This window comes from Lonchura striata, chromosome 31 (assembly GCF_050655825.1).
Source record: "Lonchura striata isolate lonStrDom1 chromosome 31, ASM5065582v1, whole genome shotgun sequence".
Lineage (NCBI taxonomy): Eukaryota > Metazoa > Chordata > Aves > Passeriformes > Estrildidae > Lonchura > Lonchura striata.
Genome location: NC_140733.1, coordinates 5,674,023 through 5,697,246, shown reverse-complemented (window position 1 = coordinate 5,697,246; position 23,224 = coordinate 5,674,023). Strand labels below are relative to the sequence as shown.

The window sequence follows — 23,224 nt, the reverse complement described above, 5'->3', positions numbered from 1 at the left end:
GATCTGGGAATTGGGTGGGGGGTCCCAAGGTCTGAGGGAATTGGGGAGGGGGTCCCAAGGTCTGAGGGAATTTGGGGGAGGGTCCCAAGGTCTGGGAGAATTTGGGGGAGGGTCCCAAGGTCTGGGAGAATTTGGGGGGGATCCCCAAGGTCTGGGGGAATTTGGGGGGGATCCCCAAGGTCTGAGGGAATTGGGGAGGGGTCCCCAAGGTCCGGGGGAATTGGGGAGGGGTCTCAAGGTCTGAGGGAACTGGGGAGGGGTCCTCAAGGTCTGAGGGAATTGGGGAGGGGTCCTCAAGGTCTGGGGGAATTTGGGGGGGGTCCCAAGGTTTGAGGGAATTTGGGGGGGGGTCCCAAGGTCTGAGGGAATTGGGGAGGGGTCCCAAGGTTTGAGGGAATTTGGGAGGGGTCCCCAAGGTCTGAGGGAATTGGGGAGGGGTCCCCAAGGTCTGACGGAATTGGGGGGGGGTCCTCAAGGTCTGATGGAATTGGGGAGGGGTCCCCAAGGTCTGAGGGAATTGGGGGGGGTCTCAAGGTCTGGGAGAATTTGAGGGGGGGTCCCAATGTCTGAGGGAATTGAGGAGGGGTCCCCAAGGTCCGGGGGAATTGGGTGGGGGGTCCCAAGGTTTGAGGGAATTGGGGAGGGGGTCCCAAGGTCTGAGGGAATTGGGGAGGGGGTCCCAAGGTCTGACGGAATTGGGGGGGGTCCCCAAGGTCTGGGGGAACTGGGGGGGGGTCCCAAGGTCTGGGGGAATTTGGGGGGGGTCCCAAGGTCTGAGGGAACTGGGGAGGGGTCCCCAAGGTCTGAGGGAACTGGGGAGGGGGTCCCCAAGGTCTGGGGGAATTTGGGGGGGGTCCCAAGGTCTGAGGGAACTGGGGAGGGGGTCCCCAAGGTCTGGGGGAACTGGGGAGGGGTCCCAAGGTCTGAGGGAATTGGGGAGGGGTCCCCAAGGTCTGGGGGAATTGGGGAGGGGTCCCCAATGTCTGATGGAATTGGGGAGGGGTCCCCAAGGTCTGAGGGAATTGGGGAGGGGTCCCCAAGGTCCGGGGGAATTGGGGAGGGGTCCCCAAGGTCTGACGGAATTGGGGAGGGGTCCCCAAGGTCTGACGGAATTGGGGAGGGGTCCTCAAGGTCTGAGGGAATTTGGGGGGGATCCCCAAGGTCCGGGGGAATTTGGGGGGGGTCCCCAAGGTCTGGGGGAACTGGGAGGGGGTCTCAAGGTCTGAGGGAATTGGGGAGGGGTCCCCAAGGTCCGGGGGAATTTGGGGGGGGTCCCGGGGGTGCGGTGGCCCCCCCTGAGCGCAGCGCCGCCCCCCCAGTGAAGGACAAGGAGGACACGCAGGTGGACTCGGAGGCGCGGCCCATGAAGGACGAGACCTTCGGCGAGTACCGGTGAGAAAGGGGCGTGGTCTGGCTGAAATGGGCGTGGTCTGGTTCAAAATGGGCGTGGTCTGGTTCAAAATGGGCGTGGTCTGGTTAAAACGGGCGTGGTCTGGCTGAAATGGGCGTGGTCTGGCTGAAAGGGGCGTGGTCTGGCTGAAAGGGGCGTGGTCTGGTTAAAACGGGCGTGGTCTGGCTGAAAGGGGCGTGGTCTGGCTGAAATGGGCGTGGTCTGGTTCAAAATGGGCGTTGGTCTGGCTGAAATGGGCGTGGTCTGGTTCAAAATGGGCGTAGTCTGGCTGAAATGGGCGTGGTCTGATTCAAAATGGGCGTGGTCTGGTTCAAAATGGGCGTGGTCTGGTTCAAAATGGGCGTGGTCTGGTTAAAATGGGCGTGATAGTTTTTAAATGGGCGTGGTCTGTCTGGAATGGGCGTGGTCTGACTGAAATGGGCGTGGTCTGGTTCAAAAATGGGCGTGTCCTGGCTGAAATGGGCGTGGTTCAGCCAAAATAGGCGTGGCTTCATGTAAAAGGGCGTGGTCTGGTTAAAATGGGTGTGGTCTGGTTAAAATGGGTGTGGTCCACCCAAAATGGGCGTGGTCTGGTTCAAAATGGGCGTGGTTTGGTTTAAAATAGGCGAGGACTTGTTAAAATGGGCGTGGTTCACCCAAAATGGGCGTGGCGTCACGTAAAAGGGCGTGGTCAGATGGAGAGTGGGCGTGGTTTCATGGAGGGGCGGGGTTTATCACCATGGGCGGATTTGCATGCATTCTGCCCCTCCCCCACTAATTACCCGCTCATTAACTGCCCCCCTCATTCATTAATCACCCTCCTCACCCAATGCTAATTGCCCCTCTCTCATTAATCGCTCGCTGCTAATTGCCCCGGGCTAACGCAGCTCCCTGGAGAGGTAAGGGGGGGTCTGGTGGGGTCCTGGCACCCATGGGGGGTCCCCAAACCCTGGGGGGGGGGGGTCCCTGGGGGGGCGCTGGGGGTCCTCGGGGGGTGGGGGAGGGATCCTCATCCATGTCATTCCCACCCCCACCACCACCGCGGAACCTCTCGCAGCTCGTGAGGGATGTTGGGTGGGTCCGTGGTTGGGTGATGGTCATTGGTTGGGTCAGTGGTTGGGTGTTGGTCAATGGTTTGTTCATTGGATGGGTCAATGGTTGGGTGTTGGTCAATGGTTGGGGCAATGGTTGGGTGTTGGTCAGTGATTGGGTGTTGGTCAGTGGTTGGGTCAATGGTTGGGTGTTGGTCAATGGTTGGGTCAATGGTTGGGTCAGTGGTTGGGTCATTGGTTGGGTGTTGATCAATGGTTTGGTCATTGGATGGGTCATTGGTTGGGTGTTGCTCAATGGTTGGGTCAATGGTTGGGTGTTGGTCAGTGGTTGGGTCATTGGTTGGGTGTTGATCAATGGTTTGGTCATTGGATGGGTCATTGGTTGGGTGTTGGTCAATGGTTTGGTCATTGGATGGGTCAATGGTTGGGTGTTGGTCAATGGTTTGGTCATTGGATGGGTCAATGGTTGGGTGGTGGTCAATGGTTGGGTCAATGGTTGGGTGTTGGTCAGTGGTTGGGTGTTGGTCAGTGGTTGGGTCAATGGTTGGGTGTTGGTCAATGGTTGGGTCAATGGTTGGGTCAGTGGTTGGGTCATTGGTTGGGTGTTGATCAATGGTTTGGTCATTGGATGGGTCATTGGTTGGGTGTTGATCAATGGTTTGGTCATTGGATGGGTCATTGGTTGGGTGTTGGTCAATGGTTGGGTCGTTGGATGGGTCATGGGGTGGGTCAGTGGTTGGGTGTTGGTTGAGTCAATGGTTGGGTGTTTGTTGAGTCAATAGTTGGTCATAGAATGGGTCATTGGTTGGGTCGTTGTTTGGGTCATTGGTTGGGTCATTGGTTGGTTCATTGGTTGGCCATTGGTTGGCCATTGGTTGGCCATTGGTTGGTCACTGGTTGGCCATTGGTTGGTCACTGGTTGGCTCATTGGTCATTAGTTGGTCATTAGTTGGTTTATTGGTTGGGTCATTGGTCGGGTCATTGCTTGGGTCGTTGGCTGCCTGCAGTGACGGTGCGAAGGCGTCAGGCAGCTTGGGGTGATGTTGGAGTTGGTTGGGTCATTGGTTGGTCATTGTTTGGCCATTGATTGGCTCATTGGTTGGGTCATTGGTTGCTTGTTGGTTGGGTCATCGGTTGGGTCATTGGTTGGGTCATTGGTTGGCCATTGGTCGGGTCATTGGTTGGGACATTGGTCATTGGTTGGTCATTGTTTGGGTCATCGCTTGGCCATCGATCGGGTCACTGGTTGGGTGGTTGGCGCCTGCAGCGACGGCGAGGAGAAGGTGTTGGGCAGCTTGGGGTGATGTTGGTGTTGGTTGGGTCATTGGTTGGGTCATTGGTTGGGTCATTGATTGGCCATTGGTTGGCCATTGATTGGGTCATTGATTGGGTCATTGGTTGGGTCATTGGTTGGGTCATTGGTCATTGGTTGGCCATCGGTCGGGTTATTGGTTGGGTCATTGGTTGGCCATTGATTGGGTCATTGATTGGGTCATTGGTTGGCCATCGGTCGGGTCACTGGTTGGGTGGTTGGCGCCCGCAGCGACGGCGAGGAGAAGGCGTCGGGCAGCTCCGGGCGCTCGCTGGGCGCGGCGGGCGCGGCGCTGGGCAGCGACGACAGCCTGGCCGGCTACGGCGGCAGCGCCGACGTGCAGTTCAACGAGGACGGCTCCTTCATCGGCCAGTACAGCGGCGCCCGCGGCACCGCCGCCGGCAGCTCCGGCCCCGCCAGCCCCTCGGCCGCCGCCCCGCTCGACTGACCGCCGCCCGCGCCCGGGGGCACCCATGGGTGGCACTGGGGGTGGCACCGGGGTGTCCCCGCGGCCCTGGGGGCGTGCTGAGGGCGCGGTGGGGACAGCTCAGTGTCACGGTGGGGACCCCTCCCATGGCCCTGGGGACCCTCCATGGCCCTGGGGACCCTCCATGGCCATGGGACCCCCCCCCCATTGCAGTGGGGAACCCCCATGACCCTGGGGACCCCCCAATGTCACAATGGGACCCTCCATGGCCCTGGGGACCCCCCCATGACCCTGGGGAGCCCCCCATGGCCCTGGGGACCCCCCCAATGTCACAATGGGACCCCCCGTGACCCTGGAGACCCCCCCATGGCCCTGGGGACCCTCCATGGCCCTGGGGACCCTCCATGGCCATGGGACCACCCCCCATTGCAGTGGGGAACCCCCATGGCCCTGGGGACCCCCCATGTCACAGTGGGGACCCCCCCCCATGGCCCTGGGGACCCTCCATGACCCTGGGGACCCTCCATGGCATGGGACCCCCCCCATTGCAGTGGGGAACCCCCATGGCCCTGGGGACCCCCCAGTGTCACAATGGGACCCTCAATGGCACTGGGGACCCCCCCATGACCCTGGGGACCCCCCCGTGGCCCTGGGGACCCCCACAATGTCACAATGGGACCCCCCCATGACCCTGGGGACCCCCCCATGGCCCTGGGGACCCCCCCAATGTCACAATGGGACCCCCCCATGACCCTGGGGACCCCCCGTGGCCCTGGGGACCCCCCCAATGTCACAATGGGACCCCCCCGTCACTGTGGGACCCCCAATGTCATAGTGGGAGCCCCCATCATGTCACTGTGGGGACCCCCCCCCCATGACCCTGGGGACCCCCCCAATGTCACTGTGGGGCCCCCCATGGGCCTGGGGACCCCCCCAATATCACTGTGGGACCCCCCATGTCACTGCGGGGACCCCCATAGGGACCCCCCACATGTGACTGTGGGGACCCCCATAGGGACCCCCCCATGTCACTGTGGGGACCCCCCCCATGACGTAGCAGGACCCCCATGACCCTGGGAACCCCCCCCCATGATCCTGGGGACCCCCCCCATGTCACTGTGGGGACCCCCCCATGACGTAGCAGGACCCCCATGACCCTGGGGACCCCCCCCCATGATCCTGGGGACCCCCCCCATGTCACAGTGGGACCCCCCCCCCATTGCAGTGGGACCCCCCCCATGACGTAGCAGGACCCCCATGGCCCTGGGGACCCCCCCAATGTCACTGTGGGGACCCCCCAATGTCACTGTGGGACCCCCCCATGGCCCTGGGGACCCCCGGCCCCCCCCCCCCCAATTTAAGGGCCCCCCCACCCCCTTCACTGCCAAAGGGGGGGTCCCTTAAGTGCCCCCCCCACCCCAATTTTGGGGGGTTATTTGGGGTGGTGGAAGGGGGGTGGGAGGGCCACAGGACCCCCCCCAATCCCCCCAAAAACACCTCACAGCGGGGGGGGGAGGGGCGGGGACCCCCCCGTTGGACTCAGCCAAAAAAATCCCCCCCCCCTTCGCGCTGGATTTTGGGGGGGGGGTCTGGACACGGGGGGGTGGGGGGGCTCTGCAGACCAAAATTAGGGGGGGCAAGGGGGGGATTTTGCCCCCCCCCTCATATTTTAGACCCCCCACCACTCACACCCTCCTTCACCCCCCCCTCACCCCCAAAAAATCTCAGGGGGTTTTTTTGGGGTGAGGGTCTCACCCCCCCCCCCCCCCCCCAAAATTTCTGAATGCATCTCACGGCGCGGCCTTGGCAACCTCACACGAGCCGGCGGGGGGGGGTCAGCACCCCAAAACCCCCCCTGCACCCCAAAACCCCCCCGGGACCCCCCAAAATCCCAAACCCCCCTCACCGTCCCCATGGGGGGGGTCTGCATCCCAACCCCCCCCCCCAAAAAAAAAACCCTCCCCCACCTCCTCCGCAGGGGGGGGGTCTCAACCCCAAATCCCCCCCTCCCCGAACCCCCAAAACCCCCCGAACCCCCAAATCCCCTCCCCACGGGGGGGTCTGCACCCCCCACCCCCTCCGCGGGGGGGTCCCCACCCCAAAAATCCCCAAAAAATCCCCAAATCCCCACGGGGGGGTCCCCACCCCAACCCCCCCCCCCTCGCGCTGTGTCGTAGCTTTGTAGCCCCCCCCCCAATGTGTGCGGTGCCCCCCCCCTCCCCAAATCCCCTTTTTTTGGGAAAAGAAGCGGAAAAATTAAAAAAAAAAATCGGTCCAAAGGGCCCCAAAAACGGCAGCCGAGCCCTCGCCCCTCCCCCACCTCGTGTGACCCCCCCCCCCACGCGTGACCCCCCCCCGAGCAAAAACCGCCAAAACCACGTGGAGCAAAAAATTTAAAAAAAGGCAAAAATAAAAAAAAAAATCCCCCCCAAAAATATTACAAAAAAAAAAAAAAAAAAAAAAAAGGGGGGAAAAAAAGCCCCAAAAATAAAGAAGGAACTGCCGGGAAAAGGCTCGGGGTGAATTTGGGGAGGGGGCTGGGGGGGCGGGGGGCTATAGGGGGTTTGGGGGGGCTATAGGGGTTTTGGGGGGCTATAGGGGGTTTGGGGGGGTCTTTGAGGGGTTTTGGGGGGCTATAGGGGATGGGGGGGTCTTTGGGGGGGTCTGGGGGGTCTATGAGGGGTTTGGGGGGTCTGTGGGGGTCTTTGAGGGGTTTTGGGGGGGCTATAGGGGGTCTATAGGGGTTGGGAGTCTTAGGAGGGCTATGAGGGGTCTTGGGGGGTCTTTGAAGGGGTTTTGGGGGTCCATAGGGGGTCTATAGGGGTTTTGGGGGGCTGTTTGGGGTCTTTGAGGGGTTTTGGGGGTCCATAGGGGGTCCATAGGGGGTCTATAGGGGTTGGGAGTCTTAGGGGGGCTATGGGAGGTCTTGGGGGGTCTTTGAGGGAGTCTGGGGGAGCTATAGGGGTTTTGGGGGGGCTGTGGGGGTCTGGGGGGTCTTTGAGGAGTTTGGGGGGCTATAGGGGGTCCATAGGGGGTGGGGGTGCTATGGGGGGGTCTTTGAAGGGGTTTTGGGGGTCCATAGGGGGTCTATAGGGGTTTTGGGGGGCTATTTGGGGTCTTTGAGGGGTTTGGGGGGTCCATAGGGGGTCTATAGGGGATGGGGGGCTGTTTGGGGTCTTTGAGGGGTTTTGGGGGTCCATAGGGGGTCTCTAGGGGGGCTATAGGGGATGGGGGTCTCTAGGGGGGCTATGAGGGGTCTTGGGGGGTCTTTGAGGGGCTTGGGGGGGCTATAGGGAATGGGGGGTCTCTGGGGGGGGTCTCTGGGGGTCTAATGGGGGTCTGTGGGATCTACGGGGGGGTTGTGGGTGTCTGTGGGTTCTATGGGGGGGTCTCTGGGGGTCTTTGGGGGGGTCTTTGGGGTCCGTCCCGGCCGTGGGCGTGGCCTCGGCGAGTGGGCGCGGCTTCAAGCAATGGGCGCGACCGCCGTGACCACGCCCACCGTGACCACGCCCACCCTGACCACGCCCACCCTGACCACGCCCACCCTGACCACGCCCGCCCCGCCCGCGGCGCAGCCCCGCCCGCGCTGATTTGCATTGACCACGCCCCTTTCCGCGACCACACCCACACTGGCCACGCCCAATCAGCTTCGACCGCGCCTCATCATCGCTGGCCACGCCCATCTCCTTATATGGCATGGCCCCGCCCACACAGAGTGGCCACGCCCCTCGCTGCTGGCCACGCCCCCTCCCCTCACGGCCGCCACGGCCGGACCGGGACCGGACCGGAACCGGGACCGGAACCGGAGCCGGGACCGGAACCGGAGCCGGGGCCGGAAGCGGAACCAGAACCGGCCCCGGAGCCGCCGCCGAGCCCCCGGCCCCGGGCCCGCCATGGGGACCGGGCGGGGGGCGCGGGGCGGGCGCTGCCGCCCCCCCGGGCCAGGGGGGCGCGGCTGAGGCGGCGGCGGGGCCGGGGCTGAGGGGGGGTCCCGCCATGGGCTGCAACATGTGCGTGGTGCAGAAACCCGAGGAGCAGCACCGGGTGATGCTGCAGGTACCGGCACGGCGGGGGAATGTGGGGAGGGGGCTGCAGGACCGGGATGGAGAGAATGGGGATAAATGGGGAGGGGGCTGCAGGGACCGGGATGGAGAGAATGGGGATAAATGGGGAGGGGGCTGCAGGACCGGGATGGAGAGAATGGGGAGGGGGCTGCAGGACCGGGATGGAGAGAATGGGGATAAATGGGGAGGGGGCTGCAGGGACCGGGATGGAGAGAATGGGGATAAATGGGGAGGGGGCTGCAGGACCGGGATGGAGAGAATGGGGAGGGGGCTGCAGGGATCAGGATGTGGGGGGAAATGTGGGGAGGGGGCTGCAGGGACCGGGATGGAGAGAATGGGGATAAATGGGGAGGGGGCTGCAGGGACTGGGATGGAGAGAATGGGGATAAATGGGGAGGGGGCTGCAGGGACCGGGATGTGGGGGGAATGGGGAGGGGGCTGCAGGTACCGGCACGGCGGGGGAATGTGGGGAGAGGGCTGCAGGACCGGGATGTGGGGGGAATGTGGGGAGGGGGCTGCAGGACCGGGATGTGGGGGGAATGTGGGGAGGGGGCTGCAGGACCGGGATGGAGAGAATGGGGAGGGGGCTGCAGGACCGGGATGTGGGGGAATGGGGATAAATGGGGAGGGGGCTGCAGGACCGGGATGGAGAGAATGGGGAGGGGGCTGCAGGGATCAGGATGTGGGGGGGAATGTGGGGAGGGGGCTGCAGGGACCGGGATGGAGAGAATGGGGAGGGGGCTGCAGGGACCGGGATGTGGGGGGAAATGTGGGGAGGGGGCTGCAGGGACCGGGATGAGCATAAATGGGGAGGGGTCTGTAGGGACCTGGATGGGCTGAATGGGGATAAATGGGGAGGGGGCTGCAGGGACTGGGATGGAGAGAATGGGGAGGGGGCTGCAGGACCGGGATGTGGGGGGAAATGTGGGGAGGGGGCTGCAGGGATCAGGATTTTGGGGGAAATGTGGGGAGGGGGCTGCAGGCACCGGGATGTGCAGAATGGAGGGAAATGGGGAGGGGGCTGTAGGGACCGGGATGGGGATAAATGGGTCTGGGGGCGAGGGGCTGCAGGGACCGGAGCGGAGGTAAATGGGGAGGGGGCTCGGGGGTGAATGAATGGGGAGGGGGCTGCAGGTATCGAGCTGAGGAAGGATAAATGGGGAGGGGGCTCGGGGGTGAATGAATGGGGAGGGAAGGGAAATGGGTCTGGGGGCGATGGGGGGAATGAATGGGGAGGGAATCTGGGATAAATAAAATGGGTCTGGGGGCTGCAGGTAGCGGGAGAAGGGAAATGGGTCTGGGGGCTCGGAGGGGAATGAATGGGAAGAGAATCTGGGAATTGGGGGGGGGGATAAAAGGAAATGGGTCTGGGGGCTCGGGGGCTGCAGGGGCCGGGAATTGGGGGGAGGGGACCAGGTCAGGGGGAGACAATTTGGGGAGGGGGCTTGGCCACGTAAAGGAGGGTCTGGGGGCTTCGGGGCCGGGTGAAAGGGGGGTGGGACAGGTAAAGGGGGGGGGGCACAATTTGGGGAGGGGGCGTTGGATGGGGGGGTGGGATAGGTGAGGGAGGGTCTGGGGGTGGGGAGGGGTCGCTGTGGTTTATTTGGGGAGGGGTCGCCTCGGGTTTATTTGGGTGGGGGTCTCTGGGTTAATTTGGATGGGGGTCTCTGGGTTAATTTGGGGAGGGGTCGCTGGCGGGTTTATTTGGGTGGGGGTCTCTGGGTTAATCTGGGGAGGGGTCGCTGGCGGGTTTATTTGGGTGGGGGTCTCTGGGTTAATCTGGGGAGGGGTCGCTGGCGGCTTTATTTGGGTGGGGGTCTCTGGGTTAATCTGGGGAGGGGTCGCTGTCGGCTTTATTTGGGTGGGGGTCTCTGGGTTAATTTGGGGAGGGGTCGCTGCGGGTTTATTTGGGTGGGGGTCTCTGGGTTAATTTGGATGGGGGTCTCTGGGTTAATTTGGGGAGGGGTCGCGCTGTGGTTTATTTGGGAGGGGTCGCTGTCGGGTTTATTTGGGTGGGGGTCTCTGGGTTAATTTGAGTGGGGGTCTCTGGGTTTATTTGGGTGGGGGTCTCTGGGTTAATTTGGATGGGGGTCTCTGGGTTAATTTTGGGAGGGGTCGCTGTCGGGTTTATTTGGGTGGGGGTCTCTGGGTTAATTTGGGTGGGGGTCTCTGGGTTAATTTGAGTGGGGGTCTCTGGGTTAATTTCAGTGGGGGTCTCTGGGTTTATTTGGGTGGGGGTCTCTGGGTTTATTTGAGTGGGGGTCTCTGGGTTAATTTGGATGGGGGTCTCGGTTAATTTGGGGAGGGGTCGCGCCGGCCCCGCCGTTGCCATGGTAACCACGCCCGCCGCTTCCGGGCGAGCCGCAGACAATGGAGGGGTGGGCGGGGGTCTCGGGGGGTCTCGGGGGGTCTCGGGGGGTCTCGGGGGGGTTTTGGGGGGTCTCGGGGGGGTTTTGGGGTGGGGGGGATCACGGGCGGGGGTCGCGGCGGGATTTTGGGGAGGGGGGCTGTGTTTGGGGGGGGGTTTGGGGATGGATTTGGGGACAATAGGGACAGCGGTGCGGTGAGGGGGGGATTTGAGGGGGGGTCGTGACTCCCCGCCCCCCCCCCTCCCCCAATTTGGGGGGGGGTCCTGACCCGCGCCCCCCCCAGGTGGGCGGCAGGGAGGGGTCGCGGCGCGGGGGTCCCCGGGGGGGCTCCAAGGAGCCGCTGGTGCTGACGGTGCTGAGGAGGAGCCCCCGGGGCGCGCCCCCCCCGCCGCCCCCCGCCTGGGGGGGGCCGGGACCCCCGCCCCCAATTCCGGGGGGGCTCGTGGACAGCGGCACCCAGACCGACATCAGCTTCCAGAGCCGCCGGGGGGGCGCCGAGCCGTGAGTGAGACCCCCCCCCGCTCCACCGGGACCCCCGGGGGGCTGCAGAGACCCCCAGACCCACCCTGGATCCACCGGGACCCCCAGACCCACCCCCGGGTCCACCGGGACCCCCGGACACACCCCCGGGTCCACCGGGACCCCCGGGGGGCTGCAGGGACCCCCAGACCCCCCCCAGGTCCACCGGGACCCCCGGGGGGCTGCAGGGACCCCCAGACCCACCCCGGGTCCACCGGGACCCCCAGACCCACCCTGGATCCATGGGGACCCCCACACCTCCCCCCGGGTCCACCGGGACCCCCGGGGGGCTGCAGAGACCCCCAGACCCCCCCCCGGGTCCACCGGGACCCCCGGGGGGCTGCAGGGACCCCCAGACCCACCCCCCGGGTCCACCGGGACCCCCAGACCCCCCCCCGGGTCCACCGGGACCCCCGGACACACCCCCGGTCCACCGGGACCCCCGGGGGGCTGCAGAGACCCCCAGACCCCCCCCCGGGTCCACCGGGACCCCCAGACCCACCCCCGGGTCCACGGGGACCCCCGGGGGGCTCCCGGGACCCCCAGACCCACCCCGGGTACACCGGGACCCCCGGGGGGCTCCCGGGACCCCCAGACCCCCCCCCGGGTCCACCGGGACCCCCAGACCCCCCCCGGGTCCACCGGGACCCCCGGACACACCCCCTGGGTCCACGGGGACCCCCAGACCCACTCTGGGTCCCTGGGGACCCCCGGACCCCCCCCCCGGGTCCACCAGGACCCCGAGACCCCACCCCGGATCCATGGGGACCCCCAGACTCCCCTCATTTCCCTGGGGACCCCCAGACCCAACCCGGATCCACGGGGACCCCCGGGGCGCTGCCGGGACCCCCGGACACACCCCGGGTCCACCGGGACCCCCAGACCCAGCCCGGGTCCCCAGGGACCCCCAGACCCTCCACCGGGACCCCCAGACCCCCCTCATTTCCCTGGGGACCCCCAGACACCCCCAGATCCATGGGGACCCCTGGGGGGGCTGCAGGGACCCCCAGACCCACCCCGGGTCCCCAGGGACCCCCAGACCCTCCACCGGGACCCCCAGACCCCCCTCATTTCCCTGGGGACCCCCAGACACCCCCAGATCCATGGGGACCCCTGGGGGGGCTGCAGGGACCCCCAGACCCACCCCGGGTCCACCGGGACCCCCGGACCCCCCTCATTTCCCTGGGGACCCCCAGGGGGTGCTGGGACCCCCAGACCCCCCCCGGATCCACGGGGACCCCCGGACCCCCCTCATTTCCCTGGGGACCCCCAGACACCCCCAGATCCATGGGGACCCCTGGACCCCCCTCAGACCCATTTTGGGGGTGTCACCCCCCGAGAGACCCCCCCCAAAAACCCTCCAGGGACCCTTTTGTGAGGCCCCTCCCTCCTTAACCCCCCCAAGACCCCCCCAAAATCCTCTGGGACCCTCCCCCATTTGGGGACCCCTTCCCCATTTCGGGACCCCTTCCCCCATTTGGGGACCCCTCCCCCATTTGGGACCCCCCACACACATTTTGGGACCCCTCCCCCACATTTTGGGACCCCTCCCCCATTTGGGGACCCCTCCCCCATTTGGGACCCCCCCCCCCACATTTTGGGACCCCTCCCCCATTTCGGGACCCCCCCCACACACATTTTGGGACCCCTCCCCCATTTCGGGACCCCTCCCCCATTCCGGGACCCCTCCCCTGATTTTTGCCCCCCAGGCCCCCCCAGGATTATTTTGACCCCGCGGATTTGGGGGAGCCCGAGCGCCCCGAGGAGCTGGAATATGAGGTGGGGGTCCCGGGGGGGGGGGTCCGGGGATTTTTGGGGGGTCCTGGATATTTTTTGGGGGGTCTGGGGGGAATTTTAAGGAGTTCGGGACCCCCAAAAATGAAAAAAAAAGAGCAAAAAATGAATTTATTGGGGAGGGGGGCTGGGAAATTGGGGAGGGGTCCTGGGGGTGTCCCCGATCTTTTTTGGGGGGGGGGCTGGATATTTTGGGGGGGTTGTGAGTATTTTGGGGGCCCCTGGGGGGGCTTCAGGGTTTTTTGGGGGTCCCTGGGGTTTCTGGGGGGGTCTCAGGGATTTTGGGGGTCCCTGGGAGGGTCCCTGTGGATTTTGGGGGGTCCCTGGGGGGGTCTCTGTGGATTTTGGGGGGTCCCTGGGGGGGTCTCTGTGGATTTTGGGGGTCTCAGGGATTTTGGGGGTCCCTGGGGGGGGTCCCGGTGGATTTCGGGGGTCTCAGGGATTTTGGGGGTCCCTGGGGGGGGTCCCTGTGGATTTCGGGGGTCTCAGGGATTTTGGGGGTCCCTGGGGTGTCCCCGGGGGGGGTCCCGGTGTGTTTGGGGGTCTCAGGGATTTTGGGGGTCCCTGGGAGGGTCCCTGTGGATTTCGGGGGTCTCAGGGATTTTGGGGGGTCCCTGGGGGGGGTCCCAATGTGTTTCGGGGGTCTCAGGGATTTTGGGGGTCCCTGTGGATTTTGGGGGTCCCTGGGGGGGGGTCCCGGTGGATTTTGGGGGTCTCAAGGATTTTGGGGGTCCCTGGGGGGGGTCCCTGAGGATTTTGGGGGTCTGAGGGATTTTGGGGGTCCCTGGGGGTTCCCGGGGGTGTCCCGGTGTGTTTGGGGGGTCTCAGGGAATTTGGGGGTCCCTGGGAGGGTCCCTGTGGATTTTGGGGGTCTCAGGGATTTTGGGGGTCCCCGGGGGGGTCCCGGTGTGTTTGGGGGGTCTCAGGGGTTTTGGGGGTCCCTGGGGGGGGTACCTGTGGATTTCGGGGGTCTCAGGGATTTTGGGGTGTCCCTGGGGGGGGTCCCGGTGTGTTTGGGGGTCTCAGGGATTTTGGGGGTCCCTGGGGTGTCCCGGGGGGTCCCGGTGTGTTTGGGGGGTCTCAGGGATTTTGGGGGTCCCTGGGGGGGTCCCTGTGGATTTCGGGGGTCTCAGGGATTTTGGGGGTCCCTGTGGATTTTGGAGGTCCCTGGGGGTCCCCGGGGGGGCTCCCTGTGGATTTCGGGGGTCTCAGTGATTTTGGGGTGTCCCTGGGGGGGGGTCCCGGTGTGTTTCGGGGGTCTCAGGGGTTTTGGGGGTCCCTTGGGGGGTCCCTGGGGGGGTCCCTGGGGGGATCCGGGTGTGTTTGGGGGGTCTCAGGGATTTTGGGGGTCCCTGGGGGGGGTCTCAGGGATTTTGGGGGTCCCTGGGGGGGTCCCGGTGTGTTTGGGGGGTCTCAGGGATTTTGGGGGTCCCTGGGGGGGTCCCTGTGTGTTTCGGGGGTCTCAGGGATTTTGGGGGGTCCCCGGGGGGGGTCCCTGTGGATTTGGGGGGTCTCAGGGATTTTGGGGGTCCCCGGGGGGGGTTCCTGTGGATTTGGGGGGTCTCAGGGATTTTGGGGGTCCCTGGGGGGGTCCCGGTGTGTTTGGGGGTCTCAGGGATTTTGGGGTGTCCCAGGGGGGGGGTCCGGGTGTGTTTGGGGGGTCTCAGGGATTTTGGGGTGCGCAGGAGGTGCAGCTGTACAAGACGAGCCACCAGCTCGGCATCACCGTCTGCTACCGCACGGACGGCGAGGAGGACCCCGGCATCTACGTGGGGGAGGTCAGGGGGACCCCCAAAACCGGCCAGGGGGGTCCCCAAAAAATCCGCAAATAGCCCAAAAACCCTGCAAAAAATTCCACCGAAAATCGGGAAAAAAATCCCCAAAAATAAAAAAAAATCCTGCAAAAAATTCCACCAAAAATCGGAAAAATATCCTGCAAAAAATACCACCAAAAATCAAAAAAAAATCCCCAAAAATCTGAAAAAATCCTGAAAAAATTCCACCGAAAATCGGAAAAAATCCTGCAAATAATTGCACCGACAATCGGAAAAAAATAAAAAAAAATCCTGCAAAAAATTCACTCAAAAATCCTAAAAAATCCCCAAAAAATCCTGTAAAAAATTCCCTCAAAAATTTGTAAAAAGTCCCCAAAAATCCTAAAAAATCCTGGAAAAAAATTCCACCAAAAATCGGAAAAAATCCTGAAAAAAATTCCACCGAAAATCGGAAAAAAATCCCCCAAAATCCAAAAAAATCCTGAAAAATCCTTTAAAAAAAAACCCCAAAATTTTTAAACAACTTTAAAAATCCCCAAAATCCGCCCCCCACCCAAAAAAAAATCTTAAAAATCCCCAAAAAATCCCGAAACCGCCCCAAAAATCCCAAATCCTGGGGATTTTGAGCCTTTTTTGGGAGCACTGGGGGGGTCCTGTGCTGGGGGGGACCCCCCCAGTGTTGGGGACCCCTCCCCAAAATTTTGGGGATCCCCAAATTTGAGATTTTTGGCCCCTCCAGGTGAACCCCAACAGCATCGCAGCCAAGGACGGGCGGATCCGCGAGGGAGACCGGATCGTGCAGGTGGGACGGGGGAATTTGGGGAAATTTGGGGAAAATTTGGGATTTTTGGGGGGATTTTTGGAAATCTGGGGGGAAATTGGAGCATTTTGGGGGGATTTTGGGGCGGTTTGGGGGAAAATTTGGGATTTTTGGGGGGATTTTGGGGGAATTTGGGTGGATTTTGGCAGGAAATTTGGGAGATTTGGGGGGATTTTGGGGGGGTTTTGGATTTTTGGGGGAATTTTGGGATTTTTGGGGGGATTTTGGGGAATTTGGGGGGATTTTGGGGAATTTGGGGGGATTTTGGGAATCTGGGGGAAATTGGAGCATTTTGGGGGGATTTTGGGGCGGTTTGGGGGAAAATTTGGGATTTTTGGGGGGATTTTGGGGGAATTTGGGGGGATTTTGGCAGGAAATTTGGGAGATTTGGGGGATTTTGGAGGGATTTGGGGGATTTTGGGGAAATTTGGGATTTTTGGGGGGATTTTGGGGGGATTTTGGGATTTTTTTGGGGAGATTTTAGGAATCTGGGGGGAAATAGGAGCATTTTGGGGGGATTTTGGGGCAGTTTGGGGGAAAATTTGGGATTTTTGGGGACTTTTGGGGGGATTTGGGGGAATTTTTGGGACAGTCTGGGGGGAATTTGGGGAAAATTTTGAGGATTTTGGGGCAATTTGAGGTGGGTTTGGGGCATTTTTGGGGAAATTTGGGAGATGTGGGGTGGATTTGGGAGGATTTTGGGGGGAATTTGGGAGATTTGGGAAATTTGGGGTGGATTTGGGGTATTTTGGGGGGAAATTTGGGACATTTTGGGGGAATTTTAGGGGCGGTTTGAGGGGAAATTTGGGGGTTTTTTGGGGATTTGGGGGATTTTGAGGCAATCTGGGGGAAACTGGGAGATTTTGGGAGAATTTGGGGGGGCACTTTGGAGGAAAATTGGGGAGAATTTGGGGGATATTTGGGGGATTTTGGGCAATTCGAGCCCCCCACCCCAAAAACCCCCCTCAGGACCCCCCTAAATCCCCTAAAAATTCCCCAAAAACCCCCCAAAAAACCCCTGAAACCCCCCAAAAACCGCCTTTTCCTCACCGCCTTTATTTTTTTATTTTGGGGGGGGTCTCCCCCAACCCCCCCAAATTTTGGGGACCCCTCCCCAAATTCCAGATCAACGGGGTGGAGATCCAGGACCGGGAGGAGGCCGTGGCCTTCCTGACCCGCGAGCAGCAGACCAACATCTCCCTGCTGCTGGCCCGGCCCGAGAGCCAGGTGGGATTTTGGGGGGCCCCAAATTCGGGGAGGGGGTCCCGAGGGGTTTTTGGGGGGGTCCCGAGGGAATTTTGGGGGGTTTTGGGGGGTTTTGGGGAGTTTGGGAGCAGCAAAGATGAGAATAATGGAGGCAGAAGTGATTTAGTGGGGAGGGAGGGGAATTTGGGGGGGCTGGGAAATTGGGGAGGGGGTCCTGGGGAGGACCCCAAATTCTGGGGGGGGTCCCGAGGGGTTTTTTGGGGGGGTCCCGAGGGGTTTTGGGGGGTCCCGAGGGAATTTTGGGGGGTTTTGGGGGGATTTGGGAGCAGCAAAGGTGAAGGAAAAGGAGGCAGCGATGACTGAGTTGGGGAATTTGAGGAGGGGGAAGTTTGAGGGAGGGGTCCTGGGGGGGACCCCAAATTTTGGAGGGGGGTCCTGAGGGGTTTTTGGGGGGGTCCCGAGGGTTTTTTGGGGGGGTCCCGAGGGAATTTTGGGGGGTTTTGGGGGGGATTTGGGAGAAGCAAAGATGAGAATAATGGAGGCAGAAGTGATTTAGTGGGGAGGGAGGGGAATTTGGGGGGCTGGGAAATTGGGGAGGGGGTCCTGGGGAGGACCCCAAATTCTGGGGGGGGTCCCGAGGGGTTTTTGGGGGGGTCCCGAGGGGTTTTGGGGGGTCCCGAGGGAATTTTGGGGGGTTTGGGGGAGTTTGGGAGCAGCAAAGATGAAGGAAAAGGAGGCAGCGATGACTGAGTTGGGGAATTTGGGGAGGGGGAGTTTGAGGGAGGGGTCCTGGGGGGGACCCCAAATTCTGGGGGGGGTCCCGAGGGGTTTTTAGGAGGGTCCCGAGGGTTTTTGGGGGGGTCCCGAGGGAATTTTGGGGGGTTTGGGGGAGTTTGGGAGAAGCAAAGATGAGAATAATGGAGGCAGAAGTGATTTAGTGGGGAGGGAGGGGAATTTGGGGGGGCTGGGAAATTGGGGAGGGGGTCCTGGGGAGGACCCCAAATTCTGGGGGGGGTCCCGAGGGGTTTTTGGGGGGCTCCCGAGGGTTTTTGGGGGGGTCCCGAGGGAATTTTGGGGGGTTTTGGGGGGATTTGGGAGCAGCAAAGGTGAAGGAAAAGGAGGCAGCGATGACTGAGTTGGGGAATTTGGGGAGGGGGAGTTTGAGGGAGGGGTCCTGGGGGGGACCCCAAATTCTGGGGGGGGTCCCGAGGGGTTTTGGGGGGGTCCCGAGGGAATTTTGGGGGGTTTTGGGGGGATTTGGGAGCAGCAAAGATGAGAATAATGGAGGCAAAAGTGATTTAGTGGGGAGGGAGGGGAATTTGGGGGGCTGGGAAATTGGGGAGGGGGTCCTGGGGAGGACCCCAAATTCTGGGGGGTGGTCCTGAGGATTTTTGGGGGGATTCAGAGGGAATTTGGGGGGGATTTTGGGGAGTTTGGGAGCAGCAAAGACGAAAGAAATTGAGGCAATAGTGATTGAGATGAGGAATTTGGGGAGGGGGATTTTGAGGGGGGGGGGCGGGAATTTGGGGAGGGGTCCCGGGGGATTTTGTGGGGGGGGGGGTCCCGAGGATTTTTTTGGGGTTGCCGAGGGAATCTGGGGGGGTTTTGGGGGGGATTTTGGGAGCAGCAAAGACGAAGGAAAAGGAGGGAAATGTGATTTATTGGGGAGGGGGGGTGGGAATTTGGGGAGGGGGAGTTTGAGGGGGGGGCGGGAATTTGGGGAGGGGTCCCGAGGGATTTTGGGGGGGATCCCGTGGATTTTTTGGGGGGGTGATCTGGAGGGAATTTGGGGTAATTTTAAGGATTTTGGGAGCAGCAAAGACGAAGGAAAAGGAGGGAAATGTGATTTATTGGGGAGGGGGGGTGGGAATTTGGGGAGGGGGATTTTGAGGGGGGGGCGGGAATTTGGGGAGGGGTCCCGGGGGATTTTGGGGGGGGGTCCCGGGGTGATTTCGGGGGTCCCTGACGCCCCCCCAGCGGTGGAAGGACAGCGACCGCGAGGATTTCCTGGACGAGTTCGGCTCCGATGAGGAACCGGAGCTCCGGGGGGCCTGGAGCCCCCCCGGGCAGGTGGGAAATGGGGAAAAACGGGGAAAAACGGGAAAATTGGGGGAAAAATGGGGAAAATGGGGAAAATGGGGGGAAAAATGGGAAAAAATGGGGCAAAAATGGGAAAAAATGGGGGGAAAATGGGGAAAATTGGGGGGAAAATGGGGAAAAAATGGGAAAAATTGGGGGAAAATGGGGAAAATTGGGGGGAAAATGGGGAAAATGGGGAAAATTGGGGGAAAATGGCGGGGAAAAATGGGGAAAACGGGAAAATTTGAGGGAAAAATGGGGAAAACGGGAAAATGGGGAGGAAAATGGGGGGGAAATGGGGGGGAAAACGGTGGAAAATGGGAAAAATTGGGGGAAAATGGGAAAAATTGGGGGGAAAATGGGAAAAATTGGGGGAAAATGGGAAAAATTGGAGGGAAAATGGGAAAAATTGGGGGGAAAATGGGAAAAATTGGGGGAAAATGGGAAAAATTGGAGGGAAAATGGGAAAATGGGGGGGGAAATGGGGGGAAAACGGGAAAATGGGGGGGAAAATGGGGGGGAAAACGGTGGAAAATGGGAAAAATTGGGGGAAAATGGGAAAAATTGGGGGGAAAATGGGAAAAATGGGGAAAATGGGAAAAATGGGAAAAAATGGGGGGAAAAATGTGGAAAATGGTAAAAATTGGGGGGAAATGGGGGGAAAATGGGAAAAATGAGGGAAAATGGGGAAAACGGGGGAAAATGGGAATTGGGGGTGTTTAAATGGGTCTGGGGGATGCCGGGGCAGAGGGGAAGGGGTGGGAGTTTGGGGGGGTACAAAGGGGGTACAAGGGGGTACAAAGGGGGTACAAAGGGGGTACAAAGGGGGTACAGGGGGGTACAAAGGGGGGGTACAAGGGGGTACAGGGGGGGTACAAAAGGGGGTACAAAAGGGGGTACAAAGGGGGGGTACAAAGGGGGTACAGGGGGTACAAAGGGGGGGTACAAAGGGGGTACAAAGGGGGGGTACAAAGGGGGGGTACAAAAGGGGGGTACAAAGGGGGTACAGGGGGGGTACAAAAGGGGGTACAAAAGGGGGTACAAGGGGGGTACAAAGGGGGTACAGGGGGGTACGGGGGGGTACAAGGGGGGGATATAGGAGGGGTACACAGGGGGGGTACAAAGGGGGGGTACAGGGGGGGTACAAAGGGGGTACGGGGGGGTACAAAGGGGGTACAGGGGGGTACAAAGGGGGGGTACAAAGGGGGTACAAAGGGGGGGTACAGGGGGGTACAAAGGGGGGGTACAAAGGGGGTACAAAGGGGGGGTACAGGGGGGGTACAAAGGGGGCGTACAAAAGGGGGTACAAAGGGGGTACGGGGGGGTACAGGGTGTGTACAAAGGGGGTACAAAGGGGGTACAGGGGGGTCGGGGTCCCGGGGGTCCCTCCCGACGCCCCCTCCCCACCCCGCAGCCCCCCAGCCCCGCCACGCCCGGCGGCGGCCGCGGCGCCGAGCCCGACAGCGGCGTGGGGCGCACGGACGAGTCCACGCGCAACGAGGAGAGCTCGGAGCACGACCTGCTGGCCGAGGAGGCCGGCGAGGGGCCCCCCCCGCCGCCGCGGCCTCCCCCGCCCCGCCGCGAGCCCCAAAATCCCCAAAATTCACCCCAAAACTCGGCACGGCTCCACGCAAAGCCCGGCGGTGGAGCGGCGGCCGCGCGGAACGGCTCCGGCTGCGGGTCGGCGGGAAGAGCCGGAGGTGGAGCGGGCGGGCGGCGCGGAGCGGGGCTGGAGCCGGGCTTTGGAGCGGGATTAGGAGCGGGGTTAGGAGCGGGGTTTGGAGCGGGATTCGGGCCGGGATTCGGGCCGGGATTCGGGGCAGGGTCCGGCTCGGGCTCGCCGCCGCTGAGCCCCGCGGAGCTGCGGCGGTTCCGGGCGCTGCGCGGGCGCGGGGCGGGCGGCGCGGGGCGGGCGGAGCTGGCGCGGCTGGAGGAGGAGCTGCGGCACCTGGAGTTCAAGTGCCGGCACCTCCTGCGGGCCCAGCAGCTGGAGCGGCTCCGCGAGCGGGGCCGCCGAGCCTGGCGGGACCCCCGGCCGGGGGTCGAGGGGCCCTTGGCGGATATCGCCGAAGCTCCGGAGCGCGACAGCAGCAGCGCCTACAACACCGGCGAGAGCTCCCGCAGCTCGCCGCTGCTGCTGCGCGCCGGCCTCGCCGCCGCCCCCGCCGCTCCCGCCGCCTCCAAAGCGCCCCGGGGCAAGCGGCCCGGCCGGGACCGGCTGCTCAAAGCTCGGGCCATCAAAATTTTGGAGGAGCGCGGCGGTTCTACCGACGACGACGCTCGGAGCGAGCTGAAAACCGGGCGGTACTGGAGCCGCGAGCAGCGCAAGCAGCACCTGGCCCGGGCTCGGGAGCAGCGGCGCCGCCGGGAGCTGCTGCTCCAGGGGCGGCCCGAGCCGCCGGCGGGGCCCGGGGGGGGCGCGGAGACCCCCCAGCTTCCCCCCCAGCACGGGCAGGGGTCGCGGCGGGGGCTGCGCAAGAGGAGCCGGCGCATCCTGGACAATTGGGTGACGATCCAGGAGATGATGCTGGCGCAGCACGGGGGGCGCCTGGAGCACCCGCTGCTCTCGGTCACCACCGTGTGATCCCCACCCTCCGGGGGGAGTTTGGGGAGGAAAAAATTTCCTCGAATCCCCTAAAATTCCTCCTCGAATCCCCCGAAATTCCTCCTCGAATCCCCCGAAATTCCTCCTCGAATCCCCCGAAATTCCTCCTCAAATCCGCCAGAATTCAACTTTAAATTCCCCGGAATTCCTCGTTCTCGCATCAAGGAGAGACCCAACCCCGCCTTGCCCAGCGCTGTCCCCTCTCGGGGTCTCTGTCCCCCCTCTGGGGGTCTTTGTGTCCCTTTTGGGGGGTCTCTGTCCCCCCCGAGGGTCCCCTCTAAGGGGTCTCTGTGTCCCTTTTGGGGGTCTCCATCCCCTCTCGGGGGTCTCTGTCCCCTCTGGGGGGTCTCTCTGTCCCTTTTGGGGGTCTCCATCCCCTCTCGGGGGTCTCTGTGTCCCTCTCGGGGGTCTCCGTCCCCTCTTGAGGGTCTCCATCCCCTCTGGGGGGGTCTCTCTGTCCCTTTTGGGGGTCTCCATCCCCTCTCGGGGGTCTCTGTCCCTTTTGGGGGTCTCCATCCCCTCTCGGGTGTCTGTCCCCTCTGGGGGGTCTCTCTGTCCCTTTTGGGGGTCTGTGTCCCTTTTGGGGGGGTCTCCATCCCCTCTCGGGGTCTCTGTCCCCTCTGGGGGGTCTCTCTGTCCCTTTTGGGGGTCTGTGTCCCTTTTGGGGGTGGGTCTCCATCCCCTCTCGAGGGTCTCCATCTCCTCTCGGGGGTCTCTGTCCCCTCTCGGGGGTCTCTCTGTCCCTTTTGGGGGTCTGTGTCCCTTTTGAGGGGGGTCTCCATCCCCTCTCGGGGGTCTCTGTGCCCATTTTGGGGGTCTCCATCCCCTCTCGAGGGTCTCCATCCCCTCTCGGGGGTCTCTGTGCCCATTTTGGGGGTCTCTGTCCCCTCTCGAGGGTCTCCATCCCCTCTGGGGGGGGTCTCCATCCCCTCTCTGGGGTCTCTCTGTCCCTTTTGGGGGGGGTCTCCATCCCCTCTCGAGGGTCTCCATCCCCTCTCGGGGGTCTCTGTCCCCTCCGGGGGGTCTCTCTGTCCCTTTTGGGGGGGGTCTCCATCCCCTCTCGGGGGTCTCTGTCCCCTCTGGGGGGTCTCTCTGTCCCTTTTGGGGGGGGTCTCCATCCCCTCTCGGGGGTCTCCGTCCCCTCTCGGGGGTCTCTCTGTCCCTTTTGGGGGGGGGTCTCCATCCCCTCTCGGGGGTCTCTGTGCCCATTTTGGGGGTCTCCATCCCCTCTCGAGGGTCTCTGTCCCTTTTGGGGGTCTCTGTCCCTTTTGGGGGGGGTCTCCATCCCCTCTCGGGGGTCTCTGTCCCCTCCGGGGGTGTCTCTGTGTCCCCCCCTGTCCCCAACCCCTCGCCCCCCCCCCCAAGCACAAAATGAGGGGTGGGGGTCGCCCCTCGCCCCCCCTTTTCCCCTCCCCCATTGTCGTGTCTGTGGCCGTGCTTAGTTTTGGGGCTGATTTAGGATTTTTTCAGGGTTTTTTTACACTTTTTGTCACCTCCTCCCCAGGGCTGGGAGGGTCCCAGGAGGCCAAACCAGCCCTGGACCCCCTCCCCAAAAAAAAAAAACAAACCCCAAAAATTCTGGGGTGCTCCCCTCCCCTCCCCCACCTCTGTCCGTGTCTGTGGGGGGGAGGGGCCGCGTTTGGGAATGAAGGAAAAACACAAAAACCTCGTTTTTACTCATTTCACCCTTTTTGTGCAGCCTCTTTTTTGGGGGGGAGGTGGAAAATCTGGGGGATTGCCCAAAAAAAGCAAAAAAAGCTGGGGAGGGGGGCAAAGATTGGGAATTCCCCCAAAAAATCCCAAAAAAAAGAA

At 62.5% G+C, this 23,224-nt stretch overlaps 2 protein-coding genes across 7 annotated transcripts in view; both read left to right on the top strand.

Annotated features, from left to right (window-relative positions):
* Nucleotides 1–4,361, top strand: part of L1CAM (L1 cell adhesion molecule) — a 56,466-nt gene extending 52,105 nt beyond the window's left edge. For 4 of the 6 annotated variants that reach the window (XM_085563460.1, XM_085563461.1, XM_085563462.1 and 1 more), the window contains 2 exons: nt 1,320–1,392; nt 3,986–4,360. In XM_085563460.1, coding sequence (XP_085419586.1) covers nt 1,320–1,392; nt 3,986–4,202 — 290 coding nt within the window. In that variant the 3' untranslated portion in view covers nt 4,203–4,360. Of the gene's footprint in view, nt 1–1,319; nt 1,393–2,277; nt 2,310–3,985 lie in introns of those variants that run through there. The other 2 variants (XM_085563459.1, XM_085563463.1) reach the window with 2 other exon arrangements.
* Nucleotides 4,362–7,943: 3,582 nt separating this feature from the next.
* On the top strand, nt 7,944–23,097 carry PDZD4 (PDZ domain containing 4). The gene is made up of 8 exons (XM_085563512.1): nt 7,944–8,237; nt 10,898–11,115; nt 12,843–12,912; nt 14,613–14,705; nt 15,442–15,504; nt 16,648–16,749; nt 18,706–18,798; nt 20,222–23,097. Exons 1-8 carry the CDS (start codon nt 8,178–8,180, stop codon nt 21,389–21,391), a joined length of 1,869 nt encoding a protein of 622 aa, XP_085419638.1. The 5' UTR covers nt 7,944–8,177; the 3' UTR covers nt 21,392–23,097.
* Nucleotides 23,098–23,224: the final 127 nt, after the last annotated feature.

Coding starts and splice junctions, on each gene's coding strand:
- PDZD4 (XM_085563512.1), top strand. CDS start 8,178: ATGGGCTGCAACATGTGCGTGGTGCAGAAACCCGAGGAGCAGCACCGG. Junction 12,913..14,612: donor CCGAGGAGCTGGAATATGAG/GTGGGGGTCCCG, acceptor TGGGGTGCGCAG/GAGGTGCAGCTGTACAAGAC. Junction 18,799..20,221: donor CCTGGAGCCCCCCCGGGCAG/GTGGGAAATGGG, acceptor CCCACCCCGCAG/CCCCCCAGCCCCGCCACGCC.